The sequence below is a fragment of the Chelonia mydas genome, chromosome 9 (genome assembly GCF_015237465.2).
Source record: "Chelonia mydas isolate rCheMyd1 chromosome 9, rCheMyd1.pri.v2, whole genome shotgun sequence".
In the NCBI taxonomy this organism is placed as follows: Eukaryota; Metazoa; Chordata; order Testudines; family Cheloniidae; genus Chelonia; species Chelonia mydas.
The window spans coordinates 52,882,674-52,905,771 of record NC_057855.1 but is presented as its reverse complement, the minus strand read 5'-3'; the positions used below and the strand labels follow the sequence as shown (position 1 = coordinate 52,905,771).

General features: G+C 46.4%; 1 protein-coding gene across 3 annotated transcripts in view; it reads right to left on the bottom strand.

Moving 5' to 3' along the window:
* The window catches only part of SLCO2A1 (solute carrier organic anion transporter family member 2A1), an 88,143-nt gene that overhangs the window by 15,831 nt on the left and 49,214 nt on the right, over positions 1-23,098 (bottom strand). For 2 of the 3 annotated variants that reach the window (XM_027819346.3, XM_043522530.1), the window contains 7 exons: positions 22,322-22,537; positions 17,265-17,363; positions 14,042-14,175; positions 11,406-11,487; positions 9,868-10,032; positions 8,619-8,808; positions 1,368-1,524 (listed from right to left, as the gene is read on the bottom strand). In XM_027819346.3, the coding sequence (XP_027675147.2) occupies positions 1,368-1,524; positions 8,619-8,808; positions 9,868-10,032; positions 11,406-11,487; positions 14,042-14,175; positions 17,265-17,363; positions 22,322-22,537 (1,043 nt within the window). The remainder of the gene's footprint in view (positions 1-1,367; positions 1,525-8,618; positions 8,809-9,867; positions 10,033-11,405; positions 11,488-14,041; positions 14,176-17,264; positions 17,364-22,321; positions 22,538-23,098) is intronic. The other variant, XM_043522531.1, reaches the window with a different exon arrangement.

The following is a 23,098-nucleotide window of genomic DNA, read 5'->3' as shown; positions in this document are numbered from 1 at the left end:
TCAAAGGCTCTTAAGGAAACAAAGTAGCCATGAGATAAGAGGGAAGGTCCTCTCATGGATCAGTAACTGGTCGAAAGATAAGGAAACAAACGGTAAGAACAAATGGTCAGTTTTCACAATGGAGAGAGGTGAACAGCGGGGTCCCTCAAGGTTCTGTCCTGGGGCCTGTGCTGTTCAACGTATTCATTAACGATCTGGAAAAAAGGGGTGCACTGTGAAGTGGCAAAGTTTGCAGATGATACAAAATTGTTCTAGATAGGTAAGTCCAAAGCTGACTGTGAAAAGCTACAAAGGATCTCACTAAGCTGGGTGACTGGGCAATAAAATGTCAGATAAAATTCTATGGCAATAAGTGCAAAGTAATGCATATTGGAAAACAAAGTCCCAACTATACATATATATGCAATGATGGGGGTCTAAATTAGCTGTTAACACCCAAGAAAGAGATGTTGGAGTCATTGTGGATAGTTCTCTGAAAACTTCCACTCAGTGTGCAGCAGTGGTCAAAAACTCCTACAGTATGTTAAAAATTATTATGAAAGAGAAAATAAGACAGAAATTATCATAATGCCTCTATATAAAGTCATGGTGCACCCACACCTTGAATACTGTGTCCAGTTCTGGTTGCCCCATCTCAAAAAGAACTCAGAGGAACTGAAAAAGGTTCAGAGAAGGACAATAAAGATGAACAGGGGTATGGAACAGCTTTCATACGAGGAGAGACTAAAAAGATTAGGGCTATTCAGCTTTCAGGACATTGGAAATGTCCCCATTTTTCATTGCTTTGATTAAAACTTTAGAAATGTTTAATAGCTATACAATGCTTGTTCGAGATGTATCACTATGCCAAGCAGAATTTGCTCAATGTTTAACAAGGAACCAATAATCCAGAGGAACAGGCATCCGGGGTGATAAACCATGTTTGGTGTGAAGAGGAAGAAAGTCAAATGATTGCAGGCCTCATCAAAGCTCTTCTTTTGCTTTGAGGCAACATTAATTATACTTGTCCAAGTGTTCTGTGATCACCTTATTCTGAACATGAAGCTACTGGGGAAAGTCCTGTGCACAGAGAAGTATGCACATGCTGCTGGTGAGTCAGAAGCTGGCATGGCAACACCAGTGCACACTTGGAGAGAAGTGCCCTTTGTCAGGACTGTTTCGCAGCCCACAACAATGTCACCACAAAAGCACCCTGGGTTTTGATTCTGAGAAAATGATCACCATAGCTAGAGGTGGCTCCTGACACCTAATCTTATGAGCTTCCAGAAAACAGTTTAGATTCTGGCCCGTCAATGTGACTTTGTGGGCCAGATGGCTCAGCAGTGCGTCATCTCCCCAGCCCTGGAATCCAAGTTGCTGCTACTTACCATGTCCTTGGGCATGGAGGAATTAATGGAATCCGAGCAGCCAGCCTTGCAGGGGGAGATGTACTCCACGTTGTCGTCTCCACAGACTGGGTGAAAGAGGTACTCTGAGCAGGAGCACGCAGTGGGGCACTTAGCTTGTGACTGGGAACTCGATGTACTGCCAAGAAAATGGAAAAAATAAAATAAAATAAAAGAAAATAGGATGGGGAAAAAACCCACCCTGTTGAATTCTCAGCGTGGTTAACCAATCTCCCTGTCTCTGTTTGTGTTGGGTCACTGCCATGCAGTAGCCTGGCCTTGTGCCTGATTCCTATGCCCCGGCAGGTACTGCTAAAGTTTACAGTGAACTTAGCAGTAATTACTCGCATGTGCATGCAAACAAACATTCACACACTTTTTATGGAGGAAAACTAATAATCAGATACCTGGAGAAATTTAATTGGGCTAAGGCATCCGTCTGAAACCACATAGCATCCAAATCAGAAGTGTGGGGAAAGTCAGTTCAATCAGAATTGAAACTGGAAGCATGCTAGCTCAAACACACAAATTGAGGCAAAGGCTGCATTTAAACTTCACAGGACAAAATTCACTATACTGATTTTTCTTTCCTTAGCACTATGGAGGAGCAGTAAACTTCTGCAGTAACATATTACCCAGTAATCCATCTTCAGGGATTACTCTCAGTCAAATCCTAGGGCGTGGTGGATCACAGGACAGACTGCGTATGCTTTACTTCCTGCAGCAAATAGCTAACAGTCAGCTGGGGCTTTTCAGGTAAAAGGGATTTTCCACTGCTCATGGGCTGCTGGCACTGAGGTGGGGAAGATTTCCAGAGCAATGGAAGCAGTGTTTCCCCCAGGAATTGAAATTATGGGGGGTGTTCAAATTTACGGGGAAGGGGTAGCCAATGAGGGGTGAGACCGTGAGGGTGAAGATGGGCTGTATGGCACCATAGTAAAAACTGAAAAATGTTTCATGACCCTTTTATTAGATTTTAAAATCATCACACAAATTAAAGTTGGCTACTCAAGCCTTCTATGAATCACTACATCTACATCCTTCTTGGTTTCTTATTATAATTATGCACAACTCTGTTAATGAACTTCTTGAATGCAATGCATTCATCTTTGGTGGCTTCTCGTGTGTCCGGTACTTCCATTCCTTCAATTGATATGCTCATTAGTTCATTCACATGATCAGGCGGAAGACGACTTCTTTTAAAAAAACCCACAAAATTCTATTCAATGATGAAAAAGAACGCTCAGCTGTAGCTGTTGTGTCTGGGAGTAGCAAGAGATGAATTCCTACTTCTTTCAGCCCAGGAAACATAGCATAAAGATTGGGTCAAGCCACTAGTGATGATAAAAAAGAAGTTGAAGTCAAATCTTCATTCATTCGTCGTATATTTCACTCTGTGTTCAAATTCTCTATTCTGTCCTGAGCACATGGCAGCCCCATTGCTGGTAGTGCCTATCTCTACTCAACTGTCGGTGTTTTATAAGACAGGGATCTGTAAAAGCTACGTAGAGGTTGAGTAGAATCTAGAAGTCTCTGTTGTAGATTTTTAAGAATCAAGTCTGTGTACTTTTTCAGCTGTCTTAACAAACACTTCTTGTCCTCTTCACTTAAGGATTCAATATAAATGCCTTCATTAGTCAACTTCTGGATTGAAGTCTTGGCTTCTTCCAGTACTTTTTCAATGGATAGCTCTCTGATTGATCCAAATGTAGCTTCTATTGCTGGACAAAGATCTACTACTGTTGTAGCAGATGCCTGGATAGCATTGTTTAATGACCCAAGTGGTTTCAACAGTAGATTTACAAGAGAGAGAATGGCAATAGTCTTCTCTGAACATAGTAGCAAAAGTAATCCACCAGCCTCACTACTTAGATCCATCCCATCTTGGTAGATACTTTCCAAAGCCAGTAATAATGGCCGGAGTAATTTTAAGACAACAGCCAAGGATTGCTCATGAGAAAGCCAGAGGGTTTTCCCAGGTTGGACTACTTTGAACTTCAGTCCCAAAGTATCTTCTATATTTTCCAAGATATTCAGTCTTTTTGGACTCTTGCTGAAAAAAAGAATACAATGAAGACATTAAATGTATAGCTTTTTAAATATCTTTTGGAGAATCTGCAGCTCGTACTAGCCCTAGTTGGAGTACATGGCCTCTGCAGTGTGTATAGGAGAGACAAGGGTACACTTTTCTCTGAGCAAAGCTTGTGCTCCACCATGTCTTCCAGAGAAGTTTGCAGCTCCATCAAATGCACAAGCAGCCATCTGTTTGGGGTCCAGTTGACAAGCATTTAACTCTTCTAAGATGTGGGTTGTCACAGATCTAGCCAATCTGTCTTCTATAACTTGAACATCTAGAAATGCACCTACTGGCCTACCACTGACATCAAGATAACATACAAAATGAATTAATACTTGATGACCATTTGCATTAGTGCATTCATCGCCATGTATGCACATTTTCTGAATGTGGTGAGAGAGTTCTTCACTTTTTCAACTGTTGAGTCTTTCACTGTTGCACCACATGCATCTAGCCAGTCAGCTGAATTTCTTGCAGAAAGATAGTGAGCATTTTCTGGTCTTGTTCGGAACCAGTGTTCAACTTCAGGATGGACAAGTGACAATGCACTTAACATTGGCCTCCAGTTTGTAGTGTGTGGTATCTTTTGCTTAAATAGAAAGTATGATGCCACAGCCATGTTTGTTCACATGAACTATGTTATGTAACAGCCTCATTAACACTCACCGGTGTTGTCCTTGGTCAGTGGAGACTCAGAGTTCAGAGGTGCTTTCACATGAGTTCATCTCCCAGGTGGGGGGCAAGAAGGCACCTTGTTTGTTCCTCCAGCTGCTCACTGTTCACTCTGGCCACTGTTGTTTGTTGTGCCACCATTCACTCCATCGCTCTGTTGCCAATGGCCCTGCACCGTCACCTTCTGCTGCCACCTGCCACTGCGACCTCTGTGTCGGCCTCTGGAGGTTTCACCCAGCTGTCAGTGATTTTAGCTGAGCTCTCAGCTAGTGCAGATTGGGTTATCTCTTCCACAGAAACACTGTCCCACAGCAGGTCTAAGCACTTAGACCTGATTATCAGTGATTTCAGCTGTAGTGATCACTTAACAAAACAAAGACTATCCATGGAGCCTAATCAGCTCTGTCTTTAAACAGTGGAGAGGGCAGGTCTAATAGTACTTGTGACTCAGGCAGAGCATCAAGCAAAACACCTGTCCCCTCTCTCTCTCTCTCTCTCTCTCTCTCTCTCTCTCTCTCTCGATGCCCTCAATCAGCACAGGCTAAGTACAGTTCTACTGCACTTTACTCATACAGTAAGAATAACAACACTTCATTATACCTCTTCCCCTGCATTCAAGTGATTTGTAACCCAACCCCAGCCAAAATCTATCACTTGGGCAACACAGCTCTGTTTGCTGGATACCTAGGTAGATTAGGTATGAATGTAAATACAATCTGGTCCTGAAGCCTTTCCCCCCAGCCCCCAGCTCATCACTAGCTGTCAGGGAGAACTCATTTAGACTTTGCTTACAAATCATAATTTGAAATTATTAGGTTGGCCAACATCACCAAAATGAATGCACTGACATTGTCATAAACAGCTGTACAAGGAAGCTAGTCTATGTTCATACTTTTCAAATCTATTATACTTTTTCAGATACACGTATTTTATCATACTCTGTATATGCTTTTAAAGTATGTATTAATGTTTCAATTTCAATTCAAATTTCCAATCATTAAATTGGCAACTCTGCATGTAACTAGTTCACAGAACGGGGGGGGGGGGAGGGGGTTGGGGAAATTCAGGGGGGGTAAACACCCTCATGCGGGGGGGGGTGTAGGGAAATCCCTGAATGGAAAGCATAGGCCAATAGACAACAGACCATAGTAAGAGTTTGACTAGCCTGATAGTTGGTTTGACCCAAGGAACCTGAAGGGGAAGGAGAGGAGCAGATGAAGGGAGCCACTGGGGAGAAGAGACAGTGTCTGGAGTGGCTCAAACAATAGCCAGAAAGTGCTGAGCCCAAACCTTGCCCTGGAAGTGGATTGAGTTCACTGGGCCTTCATTATGAGGCCGAAGGGGGCCTATCTCTCTTTAGAAACAGTCTCCAGTTAAATCCCTTCTCCTGGCCCTATCTGACCTGTAGGATTTTGCCCTCCTCACTCAAATTGACAAAAAATGTGGATCCCTCCACTTCTGCCAGTCAGGGATTCTGTGTACAGCAGTTCCCTAAAATCAGCAGTGGGGAACTCACTACGTGTCCTGCCCAGGCTGCATAGACATGGCAGCAAAGGGGCAAATGCCTGTTCTCCACCATAGTCTCCCAACCTGCCATCTCCTCCCATGCAATTGTAACCCACACACCTCCTGGGTGTGGTGCTCTGTCCCAGCTAGTGGCGCCGAGACCACTGAGAGAGAGAGATTAGAGTCTGCTCTACAGCCTTAGCTAATGGGCCTATAGCTTTTAGCTCATGCAGTAGAGGCTCATGCATTTAGCTCCGGAGGTCCCAGGTTTGATCCCGCCCACTGACGACCGGGGTTTGTCAGTGTTACACAATTATCAGAGAAACTCCAGCACACACCTTCAAGCTGGGAAGGAACAGTGAGGAACATGATCTCAAATTAAAACATAAAATTAAAAACCATCACCAACACCCGGCAATGTATTGGAGTCCAAGGGCCACGTTCCCTGACCTTGCCCCAGCATTTCCAAGGCAGGAATTAGGTAAAGTCAGACTTCAATACACAGCATCACAGCATGCAGATATCTCTCAGCAGTGTGGCATCTGCTCCCTGCATTCCACCAAAACACAGCAAATTGCCAGCAAGTGATGGGGGCAATTCAATCCCAGCGCCTGGTCAGCAGACACTGCCCCCCGAGCTGACTGCCCTGCCCCCCGAAAGCGACCGGACAGACACGAACATCTTTGTGAATCCTGACACAACTAGAGGGCACAGGTGTGCTGACCCATAGCTCCAAATGGCATCTCCAAAGAGCCTGTAAGCCCCAACCCTCTGCGGCTCTGCGTCACTTGTCCAGACTCTGATCTCAGACTGCAAAGAAGGTGAGTGGCCTGGAACTGCAGTGGTAATGTGCTCAGTGTCCTACCCACAAAACTGTCCTTCCTGTCTCTTAGATCTTTACCAGCTTCCTCTCCCCTTCTCCTCCTCCCCTCTGCCCCCGTCCCCGAATCCAAACAATACAGGCTGAACACTGTGCTGTATGGTTAATTAGAGCTCCTCCACACACAGACAAATATTTTTGGGGATCACTAGTAGATTTTTAAAATTGCCAACACTCCCAATGACTATTAACCACTCCTAACGAAGTACACTCAGTGCAGATCTCGAGAGCACCATACAAACACTGCCAGCCACTGCCTAGAGGTCTGTTTGCCGAGTGCTGGTGTCGCTTTCCTTGGTTAGAAATATGTGTTTTTGTTTAACTATGGTAGGGTGCAGGAGGGGGATGAATGGATAGAGTGGCCAGCCTCTGGCCTCTCCTGTTTGCAAGCAGCACACCCCTGGGACAGAGGGTTTATCACAGGCCAAGAGAAACATTTGTGTGGAAGCCCCTTCTTAAGATATTGGCAGTAAGCTGGGAAATGGTCTGAATAAGGTGAAACTGACGAGCTTGGGATGGAGACCAAGTGCAACTTTATCTTAAATAAGTAAAAGGGGACAATAAGAGTCAAGTGTTCCCTCTCACACAGCCAGAGAGGCTACTTTCTGAGAGAAGGAGTGCGAGAGCCAGCTGGCTGTACTAACGCCTTCCGACTGGGCAGGTGTTCCATGAGCCAGAGCCCCCTCCCTTATAGAAATGTAAGGATGAAACTTACAGAGGTAGCTTTGCTTGATATGGGAGTCACCAGGTAAACATTATGACTGCACTTGTTTGGAAAGGGGTGTTCTGTGCTGTACACCCTCTCTATTCTCTGGCCGGTATATCTAGGCCCAGCAGGTTGGACATAGATTAAAGGCCAGAAAGGACCATAATGATCTTCTGGTCTGATCTCCTGTATAGCCCAGGCCACAGAATGTCACACAGTTACCCCTGTATTGAGCCCAGTAACTGGTTATGTTTATAGCCAGCAGCTGCAGACATTAGATGGGAAATGGTGCTGAAATAGATCACATGCCCAACAGACACAGAGACCATATCTGATGAGACTCCTGGAAGGACCACCTCTGAAAGGCGGAACTTCCCAGGATGTGCTAACCCTGACAGCCAATCAGCATTCAGAGTGCCCTTTTGAAGATGATGTCATTGCACAGTGGCACCCCCTGGTTCAGAGGCAGCCGGATACAGAATACTCGCCCTTTTCCAAACACTTTCCTGCTTGGTCAGTCCTGGGGGAGCCCACCGAGGGGAGGTGTGTAACATTCCTCTTCTGGGTGGTTGTGAGACTCTGCGCTGTCACTGCAGGGACATATGATTGATTTGGCTCATCCCAAGATATGCAATCTCAAGGAACAGAAGATAGCAAAGGGACCAACGTGTAGGGTTAGTGTTGCCTGGCAAATGAGTGTGTCAGTGCTATGGGGGCTGCATATGTGAGAGCCTGCTGTGGGGATAGCCTGGTTCCCTCTGCACCTGGCTGAAGTGAGCGAGTGAGGAGGAGAGCCTCCTGCAACTGCTACAAGGAGAAGCGGTGAGCTGCCGGACCTGATTGGAAGCCAGTGTGTGCTGTGGGATGGCTATGGGAAGGCCTCACCGTGCTCTTCTCATCATGAACTCCTGAGTGGCCCGTGGCAAACGTGAAGTCCCTAGGTGGCCATGGCCTTGTACAGTGGAGTGTCTGTGGTGTGGTCAAACTGTAGTGTGGCTGGAGTATAAACAAACAGAAGGCTGTGGGCTCTGTGAAAGCTGTAACTGGGCCAGGGACTAAGTGAGGGGAGAGGAGGGAAAGACAAAGAATTGGCCAAAGAAGGAAGGGAAGAGAAAAGTAGAAGAAGCAGAGTAAGGGAGAGAGTGAAGGAGAGGTGGAACTAATCTGAGTACTTGGTGGACGTTAATTCCCACTCTGCACTTTGGGGCCTCCTCTAGTGTAAGAAGATAAGAGTCTACTACTGCTGCTGGTTAAGAGATTAACTCCTTTGGCTATAGTTGGAGAGGCTCCTGCTTTTAGCAATGAAGGTCCTAGGTTCGAAACCCATTCTAATGGTCCAAGCAGGATTATACTCTCAGCCAGCCTTCCTCATCTGGCATAGCCCTGCATTACCTGGGTGGGTAAACCCCAGCAATGGTCTGTGTAGGGCAGCCCATGAAGAAAAGGGGGAGGCAGCAGAGGATGGAGATGAGGAGCACCACCAGTGCAAACCGTGGGATGGTTTTGATGGAGAAGCCAAAGCGCTTCATGATGATTCCTCCTAGAAGCATCCCCAGTGCAGCGGCAGGCAGGTTCACAGCTCCTGCAACGACAGAAGAGGCAGCAGCCATGAGTGCATGGGGAGAGCTCTCCTGGCCAAGAGCCATTCAGTACTGACATTCAGAGGAGCAGGGCTGGCTAGGTATTTGTGGTGGGAGGGGGAACCACAGACCCTTCAATCTCCTGAGGCCAATTAATTGCCACAGTATCTGGTGAGCACTAGTTACCCCAGGCTGGGAAGTTTCAGTGATGATATCACATCTATTTTTCATAAACCCTAAGCGGCACCTTTGCACCAATTTGGCCATGCCTCCTTCTTCCCCAGCTGTGATCCTAAGTCAGGGGCTGTGAGGAGAACAATGTATGACCAGTTTCAGAGTAGCAGCCGTGTTAGTCTGTATTCGCAAAAAGAAAAGGAGTACTTGTGGCATCTTAGAGACTAACAAATTTATTTGAGCATAAGCTTTCGTGAGCTACAGCTCACTTCATCGGATGCATGATCGTTAGGCCAGCTCTGTTCTTCTCGAGGCTAGGGGAATTCCTAGGTGGCTTGTTAAACTGACTTCACAGCCCCTTTGCTGTAGCGTGGCAGAGGATCTTGACCATGGCAGGGAGACTACATTAATTTTACACATCTACTAAGTGTCAAATTTGGTGTAAGATACTTTTCCACTGACGCACTTTCTCTAACCAATTGATTTGAAAGATATACCTGACTTTGCCCTACCCAAGTCAATGGGTCGCATGGTGTACATGAGAGCAGTCTCTAGCCCACTAACAATAAGGTCAACCATGGACAACCCGACTGATGGGTGTCACCATGGCCTCATCCTCACAAACATTCAGGGCAGGAAAAGGGAAATGACTTGGATTGGCTTAAGACCAGAGAGGGTGGAAGTCTCTGAATCTTGCCTACATCCTTCCCAGGCTGCAGTGCCAGGAGAATGTACTTCCCATGTTTTCCCTCTTTATATTTTAAAAAGCCATGGAAATCATGGACTGGGTGCCTCCCATCTGTGAATGCATTTGCTGCATTTCAAATCTTCCCTTTGAATTCAGGGCCAATTGCCCCCTTTCACGGGGACACGGACATGTGTCTCACCAATGAGGAAGTTGGCATAGGAAGAGGTGGTGCCATACTGTTTCTCCAGGAACTTGTTGAGGAAGGTGGCGAGACCAGCTATGACTGAGGAGAAGCTGCACTGAGCCAGGACCAGGAGAATGAAGAGGGGGTTGAGGAGCAGCTTGAGAAAGATCCGAGGGAATTCTACAAGGAAACAAGAAGGAAGAAGTAATTTATCAAGGAAGAGGTCATGCCAACAGCTCGTCCTATGAAAAGAAAGCTTAGAAACAGCCTTTCTATGATGATTTAATACAGGAACCTCTGGAGCACATGTGGGCTCCGCTATTGGAGACAGGTCCCAGAAGAATCGTCATATTGGAATAGGGAGGTGGGCAATGCTTAATTTTTAATGAAAGAGGTCCCGGGGGCTCAAGCAATTATGTGCTGGGGCTCAAGCAATTTTTTTACATTCATAACTGATGCAGCAAGCCCAGAGGTGCTGGGGCTATAAACTGCCAAGACTGGAGGTAAGGCTGCTTCAAGCCCTACCATTGACCTTCTTTCTGTGTCTTTGTTCTTCTGAATTTAGACACCCCGCCCTGATTGTAATATTGTGTAGCTGTGTCATGCTGATTTGTTAAAATGTGGGCCAGATCCTCAGCTGGTGTAAACTGATGAAACTCCATTGACTTTAATAGAGCCATGCTGATTTACACCAGGTGAAGATCTAACTCCTGGACTCTGACTACAAGGAAAATTAACTGCTTGTTCATTTGAATAAATGACAGTGTAATTTATTATTCCTAAAGGCCAATCTGAGACAACCTGCATCAGACTGGCCAGCCTAGTAATATGCCACAGACAGCTGACTGACCCCAAGTCACTTATGGACCACTGTCATTCTGCTAATCACCTCCTTAACTTTGACCACCTTTTTTTAGAGGCAATTTGTCCATGTGAGGAAGAGGAAACATCCTTGACTGGAAGCTCCCAGGAAGCAAAGCAGTGGTGCAGTGTGCTACCCCAGAGGGAGGTCCTCTGCTAACAACATGTAATTGCTATGTGTCAGAATGCACTTGTGTCCCTGAGATCCCTTTCCTCTGGAGAGAGCTACGTTTAAACAGGCTGGCTTAGATCACATTTACAAGCCTGAAGGTAGACCCAGTGCCTACTGCCGTTGATCTGCACCTTGTACCCCCTGCAGAGTTTGGCAGGAGCAACACGCTGGGTACTATTGTCCAAAGTGCCTAAGTGACTTAGGAGCCTCAGGCCCACTTTCAAAGAGACTTGGGCCATAGGAGCTTAAATCCCATTGACTTGCAGCTGGGGAGACTAAAGTCACTTCTGAATATGAGCCTTGGACACACTTTGAAAGATTTGTCCCTCAGCTCCGGATTAGACTAGCTGTGAGTGCTGCTAGCAAGGCCTAAGAAGCATAGGCAGCAATGTGCCAGGAAGTTACGCAGTGCCTGCCTAGCCGTGGTAAGTGTGCTGGCTGCGTGAGTCACTCCAGTTCCTGAGTGCACTAGCAGCCACTCAAACAGTTAAAGTGCAAGAGTAGAACAGGAGCCCTTTACTTTTAATGAACTCCGTCAGGGAGACTTCTTCAGCCTTTGCCTTCTCCATCTTCTTCAGCATGTCTGCCTCGGCGCCTGCATCCTGGGGAGAGCAGAGAGAAGCACAGCTTACTCCAAGAGGCACTGGCAGACATTTAGCATTCTCCAGGTGAGTGATGGGTGCTAGAAACTACCCCATAATTGTATCAGAGAGGCTGCTGTCATGCAGTTGTGGTCACACAAAGAGGTATAGGCGGCAGTGTGACAATCAAGAAAGCTTAGACACCCCCTTCCAAAGCACTGGCCGGCCTGCTCCGACACAAGAGCCAACTCAACCCTTGTGGTGCTCAGCGCAGGGAGTGCCCCAGGATGCATAAAGGGGAAGACAAGGAGATGTGCATCTCTGGTGCAGCTGGACATTGCCAGCTGTGTCCCCTGGCATTCCGCCTGCTGGAGCTAAGCTTCTCTTTGATCTTTTGCCAAGGCTGAGGCACTTGCTCAGCCTGCGGCAGTGAAGGAGTTAATTATTTGAGTGGCTTCTCGAGTCTGCCCCCATTAGGTGCCAGAGTAGAGCTGGATGGAAAGCAGTTTTCCTGTCTGAGAGATTTTGAAAAAAATTCACATCCTAAATTGGGATGAAAAGTCAAAAATCTCAAAAATTGTCATGAACCAAATATTGGGGGGGGGGGGGATTCCAGTTGGGTCAGCTGAAAGAAAATTATGAAATGTTTTGTTTCAATTTTGATTTTTTTAACTATAAATTAACTTAAATTTTGAAATGAAGAGCCGTTTCAAACCAAAAAATAGAACTTTTCATGTTGAAAACATCAAAACGGGACATTTTGACAATTTCAAACCTTCCCCCCTCCCCCAACTGTTCTTGAAATGGGGAATTCGTCCAGACCGGCCCTTTCCTGCAAACGGTTTCAATGAATCAGCATTTCTGACCCCAAAAAATGCATTGTGGAAAAATTCCCAACCAGCTCTGCTACACAGCTCGGCGTGGTGCCGGTACCCCACAGCAGAGCTCCACTTTGAACAATTACCCCTGGGAGCCCTCTGCTGGTGTCCCTGTTATCGTTAGAGAGCATGCTCTTGGAGAAGACAGGACAAGGATGGGGGTGGTGATGCCACTGTAAGGGGAGGGAGAGAAGGGGCAAGAAAGCGGAGAATGCCAAGGTGGGCCATAGCAAGGAGATGGGAGGAAAGAGGCTAACGAGACTGGTGCAAGGTGCAGTGAAACCTCGATTCCTACAGAGAGGATAGTGTCTTACACAAAAATACAACTAAGTGAATGCAGTGGTGATAAAAGACTGACAGCCTTGGTGAATGAAATAGGAACATAGGAAATGCAAGCAGTCCATTGACTCCAGTATCTTGTCCCCAATGCTAGTCAGCACCAGCTGCTTCAGATGGAAGGACTCCTGCAGTGGGCAGTTATGGGTTAACCTGCCCCAGGGCAAAATGTCTTCCTGAAGCCGAGCATTTTGAGCTTGGTTAAAGCCCTGAAGCAGGAGGGCTTATGTCCCTTCCAAAACTCTTGTTTTCTGTATATCTCCAGATATTCTCATTATCCATATAAATGTCCAATCCTTCTCTGAATCTTGACAAGTTTTTGGCCTCAGTGATAGATTGTAGCAATAAGTTCCACAGGCTAGTGATGCGTTGTATGAAACTCCTCCATTTATCCACAAACCAGAGACATCACAAGCCTCTCCACACTGCTCAGCCAACATGCCTCAATCTTGACCCAGCGGGCCCAGATCTAGAGAGGTTTAATATCCCTGCCCAGCTAGTGGGATGACATTGGCACCCAGGTGCAAAGTGTAATGGCTGTATTTGGAGTGTGGACTGAGATCACCAACTCGTAACATAGTTTGGTAATCAGATATTCATTCATTGTAAGTTTTAGTGGTAAAACAAGAGGAAACAGTGCAGTGTAGAGTACCTTCCATGTGGGGAAAGAAATCCAGTTATTATTGTACATTATTTGTATTACAAACACCTGGGAGCAGAGACAACCCAAGCCTGCCAATAGTGTGTGTGGTGGGGGGAGGTGGGAGGCAGAGTGAGGGCAGCCAGCTTCAACAGTGTTACTGAGCATGCTCAGTCTGTGTGAGCATGCTCAATACAAGCCAAAGAACAAATCAGGGTGGGAGGGCATGTGATCCCACATGCCCTCCGCCACGTCGCCTCTGCCTGGGAGCTCTGAGCAAGGACCAGGGCTCCGTTGTGATAGGCACCATAGCGACAAGTAACAGAGAAGACAGTTCCTGCCCCAGAGAGTTCCCAGTCTAGTGTGTGAAAGGATTCACCAGGTGGAGAGAACAGACAGAATGGGGTGCGGGGAGGATGAGTTAAACAAATGGACAGAGAAGCAGACAAGAAGAAGTCTCAGCTTGCCACCTGCCTGCCCAAGGCCAGTTCTGGTTCTCTCTTCTGCCCAGGTTAATTTCAAGAAAATAAAGGAGTCTGTCCCTTATAGATTCACTTGCCAAGATTCACAAGCACATATCGGAATGGCCACCATGCTGTCCACCATCCCTTATCTCCATTCCCCATAACTGCCCTGGAAGGAGACGTGTATCACCACATAAAACACCACAAACCTGCTCTGAGCAAGATGATGTTCTGCCCCTACAATGCCTGGGTCTTACCTGCCTTTTGAACATGTACCGAGGAAAGAAGAAATAGGGAATGGAGGTGAGCAGCAGGCAGCCTGAAGAGATGAGCAGCCCCAGCCACCAGGCTCCAATCCAGCGTTGGTCGTGTGGTGTCAAATTTATGAGATCTGAAAACACAGGGAGGAGTGAAGTTACCCAGTGCCCTAACACAACTGCCGTTAGCACAACATGGCTCTGGCCCCCTAGGTGGCTACACTATGTATAGAGATATATGAGTCTGCAACCGCCTTTGACTCACCAGTGCCCGTCTTTTATCTCAGAACGTAGGGACTCACATGTGTTAGTCTCAGGGTCTCAGGTTCAATCCCTGTGCATGGTTGTCCTAACTAGTTCTTATTTTTACACATTCTTGACCCAAAATAAAAGCAAAGAGAAAAAATTAATCCACTTCAAGCCACTTCTTAGGGGTTAGGGGAGCAAGAAGGTTTTCTGAAGCCTCCTGTAAAATAGACTAAGGGCCAGATCCCCAGCTGCGGTAAATAGGCATAGCTCTATTGAAGTCACAGAGACATTCTTCATTGAAGTCAATGCAGCTGCATAGACTTATATCAGCCACGGATCTGTCCCTAAATGTTTCCACACCACGGGGGTCACTGCTCATGGCCAGCTGATCCTACAGAGGGGCCTTTCCCCATATTCTCCCCCTTCCCTACCAGGAGCTAGTTCTGAATGGCCAAGGCCCACGCTGGAACACATCATCTGAATGTAGGCAGCAGGACCGAAGGAGTTCTCAAAGCCAACACATGAAGTGAGCCATTGGAGTCCATTAGTCACAGCCAAGCAAAGGCAGCATGCTGACTGGCCAGGAATCCCTCCCAGGGAGTGCGCTCAACAGCTCCGTACAGCCTCATCAATGCAGGCACAGCCAGGCTCAGGTCCAAGCAAGGCTGCGTGTCCATCTGGGCCAGGGCACAGCAAAGCTGGCAGAGGAGTTGGACATGGGCCTGAGGGTTCATGGTGCCCTGCCTGCCTTGTGTCATCAGCAAAGCAGCTGCTGTCATTTCTAGCAGAGAACCCCCTAGCACTATGAGTAGTGTCTATTCCTGATGCCTGGTGGGGTCTCAAGGCCTGTAGTTAATCTCTAGGCCAAGGCCAGAGTCTGCGCGGGGCTTGCTGTGGGCCTGGGATCTACCTGATGATCCCGTGCCACTGAAGGAAACAGGAGCTCTGTCATTATTTGTAACGGATGCAGGATCAAGCACTAGCAGTGCAGAATGCAGGTTTAACCCTTCACTGACACTAGAAAGAGCCCATGATCTGATGGAGATGAGCCTAACCTAGGACTCCATGTCCAAACAGCCCTGCACTCTGGGACTGCCTGGAAAAGTTACATCAGTATCTAACTATGCAGGATTCAAAGTTCTTCCCAAGAAGCCACTCAGTGGTGAAGGAGTTAAAGAAGTCTCTATTCTATTATCCTTTGCCTTTGGGTAGATGGCATGTTTGGAATCCAGATGGATAGATGGATTATAGTGTCAAGAAGGTGACTGGAAATTTTAGTAGCCACTTTCCTGGAAAGAATCCCTGTCCCATTGTTCCCAGGTTTGGCAACTTTCTGCTTACTGAGCTTAAGGGAAGAGCCCGTCACCTCAGCTAGCGAAGAGAGAGCCTTAATGAGAGCGATTTCCGAAGGTATTAGCTTCACACCCTTCTCCAGGGACCAGAGGAGAGACAAGAGGGTCACTGCACTTCCAGCACAGACATCCTTAGGCCGGGCGGCATTACTCACCCGAAGTTGAAAGAGCACTGGGGTTGGCATGGAAAGCGCATCTCTGCATTGTTAGGCCTTTATGAGTGGAAAAGGAACAAACAGCAGGCTTAAGTGTATGCTTCTCAGGCCAGACTTCCTGACATCCAGGAATAAACCAGGATCCAGTGCAAGCAAAGCCCACACCCGGCCAGAACAATTGCCTGGCTTCCCTGACCAGAACCAATCCATTCCTGGGTGGGTGATGTCATCAAGGGGCGACCACAGAGAGGATGCTAAATCTGTCTGTCTCCACGGAGACCAAGCCTAGCTCTGCTGACACTTCCTGCCCTCGACTCATTTATTTTTCTTATCTGGCACCAGACGAAAATGTAACATGGCCCAGATCTTTCTGAGGAAACGCAGGAAAAGCCACACTAATGATGAAGATGACTTGAGAATTTGCTAACAATAGATCCTGCATGTACAGTAGACAAAGGACTCCCTACTGCTGGGAGCTAGACGAATTGGAGGGAGCTGGGTTCTCGTTCTACCTTTACTTTGCTGCATGTGGCATTTCTTCTCGATAGATGTCTGCCTGGCTGGCTGCAGCACTGTGGAAGCACGTGATTAAACCCCAAACTAACAATATTCCAGCCCACATCCCCACAACAATTGTCTTTTTGTTCTGGGTTTGTACAGCACCTAGCACAATGGAGTCCTGGTCCATGATGAGGGCTCCTCAGTACTACCGAAACACAAATAATTAATAATAATCATCTTTGTGTTCCAGTAGCATCTGGAGGCCCCAGCAGAGATTGGCACTCCATTGTGCTAAGCCCTGCACAAAGACAGTTCCAGCCCTGAAGAGCTTATGATCTAAATAGACAAGGTGGGAGAGAATGTGACTTGAGTAAGACACACAGCAGATCACTGGTAGAACCAGGAGTAGAAGCCAGGTGCCCTGAGGTCCATCACATTACACTATCACCTAAGCATACTACCTACCCAGGTATACAGCAAGTAAGTGAGCCTAGCCTGGCCCATTCTATGCTGTTCTGGGAGTGGAGTGGACCTTTCAGAAGTGCATTTGCCCCTACCAGCTCAGCTGGCGTAGAGCACCACTCAAGCAGCACCCTTGCTCCGCCTGAGCCTCCACAGTGCGCTAGATTCTAGAAATCACTACAAATATTTTCCATTCAGCAAGTCAATAAAACACACAGAAAACCCACAGATGGGTTCTGGCTCAATATGCTCTTTGCCTGTCATCAAGTGTTCTACTAATTTATCAGCTTTCCCCAGAGAGTAGACCTCGCTGGTGGCCATATGCAGGCCTTAGAATATATTCTGTGTGGCTCTTCCAGACCTGACCTTTCAACTGGAAAAGGGTTTCCTGATTCACCACAGCCAGGGCACATGTTCCAGCCAGCAGGCCTATCGAAGTGACCGTTGTCCTTTTGATGCAGAGAGGAGCCTTAGAAAGTCCAGTGCTACTTGTGGAATACTCACTCACGTCAGGTCTCCCAATGTCCACAAAAAGCCGCAGCACCACGGACCCCAGCAAGTATCCAAAAGACGGGCCGAACACAGCGATGGAAAACAGGATTGCTGAAAGCAAGAGTGGGAAAGCACCAGAGTGAGTAGCAGATTACTGAGTGAGTAATTGCTTTATTGCTGATTTGGCATTTATCTTCCCAAGCGAGGCAGGAAGGGTGTCACAACACACAGGAGAGATAAATCATCTCTTACCAACTGACAGATAATTAATGCCTCCTCTATTACTCAGCTGTTATATGCACTGTTTATTCAACAGACGCATTAGAGATGATAAAGGCAGCTGCCATTCAAAAGGATCCCATCCAAACTGTCAAAATCAAGGCTCCGCAGATGTATTTCAATGTTGCAATCAATGCTTATTGCTACCCTTTGTGCATCACCAGCTACTTATCGCAGTGCTGTGGAAATCTGCAGTGACGGGAGCAGTGATGAGCCATCCCTGTGACTGTGCGGTGCTGAGCACTCTCCCCTCCCATTGCAGCCTATAGGAGTGAAGGGCTCTCAGCACTTCGCAGGATCAGTAAGCCAAACAACATGTCAAGGTGGGCAACAAGTCAGGTGTCTGCAGGAACCAGGGCCCCAATCCTCAAAAGTATTTGGGCACCTAACTCTCATTGAAACCAATGGGAGTTAGGCACTTAAATACCTCAGAGGATCTGTACATAGATACATTGTGGGTTTATGAGACTGAACACCATGTGCCTTTGGCTTCCATTCAGCAAAGCACTTAGCCCCATCCCTTTTCAACAAAGCACTTAAGCACCATCTTAACTTTAAGCACATACTCAAGTCCCATTGATGTCAAGGTGGCTTGAGCACATGGTTAAGTGCTTTGCTGAATTGGGGCTTCCATGCAGCGTAGCTGTGAAGGTATCTGACATAACCACACTGCTTCAAGTGTGCTACTCCTGTAAAGACAATAAGACAGAGTATTTATTCCTAAAACATAACACAAGCAGACTTCTTGAAGAGTAAGGATATTTGGAAAAAGAGTTGCTTTTATTTTATTAATCATTAGACTGTGGAACACAGAAAGTCACTGAGCCAAAGAACTTAGCACAGTTCAAAAATGGATTGGACATTTCTGTGGGTAACCAAGAATATCCAGAGTTATAATGTTAATGCTAACATAAATTCTGTAAGGAATATTAAACCTCATGCTTCAGAGCTGAAGCCAATCCCAAACTATTAGAGGTCAGGATGAGACCTGTGGTGGGGTTGTGGGGGGCAGATTATACCTCATCTTCTACTGTTGCATTCTTACCCCTTCTTTGGAAGCAGTTGGGGCTTGTCACTGTCAGAGACTGGACTGGATGGGTCTGATGCATTCTGGCTAGTCTATGTTCCTATCATCATGGTATACATCTAAATGGTCAATTTACATTTGATTAAAATAAGAACAGTTTTGTCTCTGATGTGAAATACTCCAGACTGTGGGATCCAAAAAGGTACTAAGGGCACTCAGTCTTCTAGTGCTGGCTCCTCCTACGGAGTGAAGTGAAGACGAAGGTTGTTTTGTGCATGCAACTGAGGCCTAAATCTGTAACTACTAATTAGGCACATCCCCTTCTGGCCAGCTTTTCAGCAGAGCTCAGCACGTCAGGTGCATGTGGACAAGCTGGGCCCACTGATGGGTACTGAGCACGTGAAAACCTGCCTCTGAGTCTGAGCTCTTTTAAAAATCTGTTCCTTGTAGTTCTCAGCAGGCAGCTGCCATTGAGAGCTCTCGAGGACCCAGCTGCTGCAGCCCCTGCTTCCTACAGGAAACTTTTCTAACCTTTTTGGCACAATGGGGATGGAGGAAATAAAATCAGAGTATTTAAAAAACCAAACCCAAGCCCCTTCCCTTAATTTTGCCCATCCCACCTTCTTTTCTACAGAAAGTTTAGAAAGCAGGGATTGCCTACAAGAACCTATGGACAACGTTTTCCAGAGTGCCTACATCTACGCTTCATGCCCCCCGCTTCCGCAGCAGCGAGTGCCAGAGTCAGGGTCGACTGATTTGGGCTTGTGAGCTCTGGGGCTGCCCAGGCACTGAGATCCCTCCCCCCTCCAGGTTTCTGAGCCTGGTCTCCAGCCCACGCAGGAAGGTCTGCACTGCTATTCTCAACTCCATGGTGTGCGCCCCACAAGCTGATCAGTTGACCCAGACTCAGATATTCGGTGCTGTGTGGGTTTTTTGCAGTGTAGCTGTACCCTAAGTGACTTAGGCACTTCTGGTCCAACTTACACAGATATTTAGGTACCTAAAGAAGCAGATAGACACCTAGTGGGATTTTCAAACACTTAGGTGCCCAACTCCCATTGGACTCACACTCCAACTGAAATAAATAGGGTTTAGGTGCCTAACCTGCTGAGGCACTTTTGCAAACCCTACTCGGTGCCTACCTGGGTCTTTAGATGACTAAATAGCTTTTTGAATCTAGCCCTTAGGTGTCTAAGTGCCTATGTTATTTCTGAAAATATGACTTAAGCTTCTAAGTCACCTTGGAAAATGTTACCTCGAGACCCAGCTGAGCTCCTGGCTATCATCTCTCAGTGCACTTGGCATGGGGGTGAACTTTCAAACTGCATAAATAAGGTGAGAGTTCTGAAGCCCCACCTTATGAACCACAGCCCACATTTCCCTGGGAACAGAAGAGCATCTGAGGCTGAGAACTCTCCCTTTGCAATAGGTGGCTACCTGCTGGGTAGTAAAAGTGTCTGTTTCAAACCCAAGACTTTCTGAGTCTGCATTCTGTAATGTTTCTCTCCTTGAAGGCTGTAGTACCTCAGCTCGCAGAATAATAAATCAATATTAAATAAGAGTCAGGAGATGGTTTTCCTACCATTTTTCTCCCTTGGATGGGCATAACGATTTCTCAGAGAGCAAACAGAGTAACAAGCTCCGACTCGTGTGTTTGTGCTGGACACCCACGCAGCCTGAGCCACTGCCAGCTACTCTGATCCTTCCCTTTGTCATGCCCATACGACATAGATAATCATCACAAATGTAAGGAGGGCAGCCAGCTAATAAGGGGAGAGGCAGTGTAGCATTGCAAAGGAGAATCTCATTTAAGGGGCATTAGGTGCTGTGCAGGGGCATGACCAATGGCAGGGCAAAACATCAGAGGTCCGTGCCCTGCACAGCTTCAGGTGGTAATTTTGCTTGGTCTAAACACTGTGGCTGACTTTTCCCTTGTTCAAATCTGCCACTCTGATTATGGGTTTGCATTGTTTCGAGTCTGATTAGTTCCTTGGGGAAGGTGGTCTGAGATGTGCTTCATTATTCTTTTCCATGCTTGGCTTGTGGCTTCTTTATAAAGTACCATGTTTAATGGGTACCCACCTAAATCACTCAGCCACAGGGCTAGTGGAAAAGCAGAGAGCCCACAAATTTAGGCAGAGTCACTCAATGGTTTCTCAGACTTGTGGATAAAAATGTCTAGTACAGCTGACAGTTGGACAATAAATTTCTCCTTTATGGAAAATTTTGATTTTTTGGCAAAATATTGAAAACCAAAATATTTTGATTCAAAATCATGCCACGGTGCCTCATCTGAATTGTAGTTTGGGTGCTTTATGCTCCCATTTTCGTCTATGGGCTGGGCTTGGTGGCCAGACTGCATCTCCTATAATGCACCATTTTCTCCCCTCTTGGTGAGGGGAGGTTATACCTTATAGGAGTCCCTGGCCATGGTACAACATGTCATGTAGTTCAGCCAGAGCACTCAGCCCATAGAGGAGGACGGGAGCATAAAACACTTGACCTACAAGTTCCAGCAGGCACCATTTTAAATCAAAATATTTTGGTTTTCAGGCGCTTATGTGTTTGATGAAACGTGGCCATTTTCCACAGGAAGCAGACCGGTTTTTGAGGAATATCATTTAGTTGAAACCCCAATTTTCTACTGAAAAGCAGTTTTGATGGAAAATTTTCAGCCAGCCCCAATGTCTGGGCCAAAGATCATCGTCAATAAGTATAAGTGCTAACTCCTGGCTCCCCATTTATCTTCCTGAGGAGCAGCCCATCCTTTCTCCAGTGGGGGAATGTCTCCTGGATGGCCAAGGTTCTGTTCACAGAAGGATTTCAACAAGGTGGTGACTGCCCTACCCGGCAGGGAGTCTGCACCAATGCAGCGAGGAGCAGCAGCCCAGAGTCCAGGCCAGTGGGATCCTGCAGGAATGTATGGCTTCCCCTTGTTGAGGTTTAGTAATATGATTTTGGGGGGTTATTTTTAGGAATTTTTGCATTCTATGTATATGTCCAAAAATTGGGGGGGGGGGGGTTGGGGATTTTCTCTGTTTGTACATTGCAATGAGAAGATTTTTGTGTACTTCCCAAAATTTGTGTCTAAATACGATCGACTTTAATTTTTATTACATGTATAAAAATGACTTACATTAATTTAAGCTTTGTATCCTTGTTACTGAACCCATTGTTTAGTGTTTAGTGGGTTTCACATCTCTCTTCCCAGCACTAGGCCTACATTTTTTACCATTCATATATTTACCATAATAAGCAACTAATATTTAATTATTCAAAATATAATAAAAATACATTTATCATTATCTAAAGAGATTTGTCCTTTGCCATCATAGCAATATCTCAGCGTAGTCAAAGAGGACAATGTTTGTGAAATCAGGAACTGAAATTTACATTCAAACAATTTGGATTTTTAAATTTTTTAATACAATTTTTAAAATTGCATCCAGAGTTTGTAATGTGGTATTGTTTTAAACCTGTGTGTGTGTACAATGCTATAGCGTGTCCAACAGAAATATGGGAATATGCTGTCACTCAGTGGCTGAGGCAGGTTTAAAGTACCCAGCATGAATTAATGTTAGATACGAGTCAGGGAGCAGGGACAAATTGCACTGGGACAGGGCGGAAGTCAACATGAAGTGAGTAGCCAATTCTGGTATTTTTCCGGTACGTAGCATTCACTTTATGGTTTGTTTTGGGGTGTTTTGTGGGTGTTTCTGAGGTAAAATCCTAGCAGCAGAAGCCCTATAGACATGGGACTTACCAATGTACAGTGGAGAATTGTTTGCCTCAGCAAAGTCATCCACATAGGAGATCCCAAAGGGCTGAATGGGAACAGTTCCAATCCCAGCTAACAGCTGGGCAACGACCATCAATGCCCACATGCTGCTTGCCTCTTTGCGGGGGTCTTGGGTGGTGCTGGGACACACAAACATATCCTCCTTGTGACAGAGATAGGTCTTGGTGTGACTCTTGTTACCTGGAATGAGATGGTAGGAGTGTTATAAACCCGAGCACCCACTCACTGACCATTAGAACTTGCCACTATGCCTCTTACCATCTGGCACCTCGTGTCATATTCTGCCCTCAGCACACCCCTGTCTTCTTGGGGTTGCGTAGGTGTTACTGAGGGCATAATTTGAAGTTTTATGAGAGGTGATGATGCATGAGAAGTGAAATCCCAGCTTGACATTCAGGCCCAGGCTGAGTTTACAGGGCTGTTTTTTGTATTAGTAAACTGAGCAGGTCACACACTCAGAGAGAATAAACTCTACCACACCACATGTACAGTCACCTCATGGAGTAGGACCGCACTGTATGGCTGGTGATAGAAGGTGCACTGCCCACTCAATGCACAGCTGAGGCTGAGCTAACTACCTAGACCCCTCTTTAAACCTGCTTACTGGTCACCCACGCTTGGGTGTTGGTGTTCAGCTAGAACTGGGAACGTCCTCGTTTTAATCAGCAGCTGTCATCACCTTAGCATTCCTTCAAGGCATGATGTTACCTTTAGTTTCAGAGGTCAGGGTAGAAAGGAAAT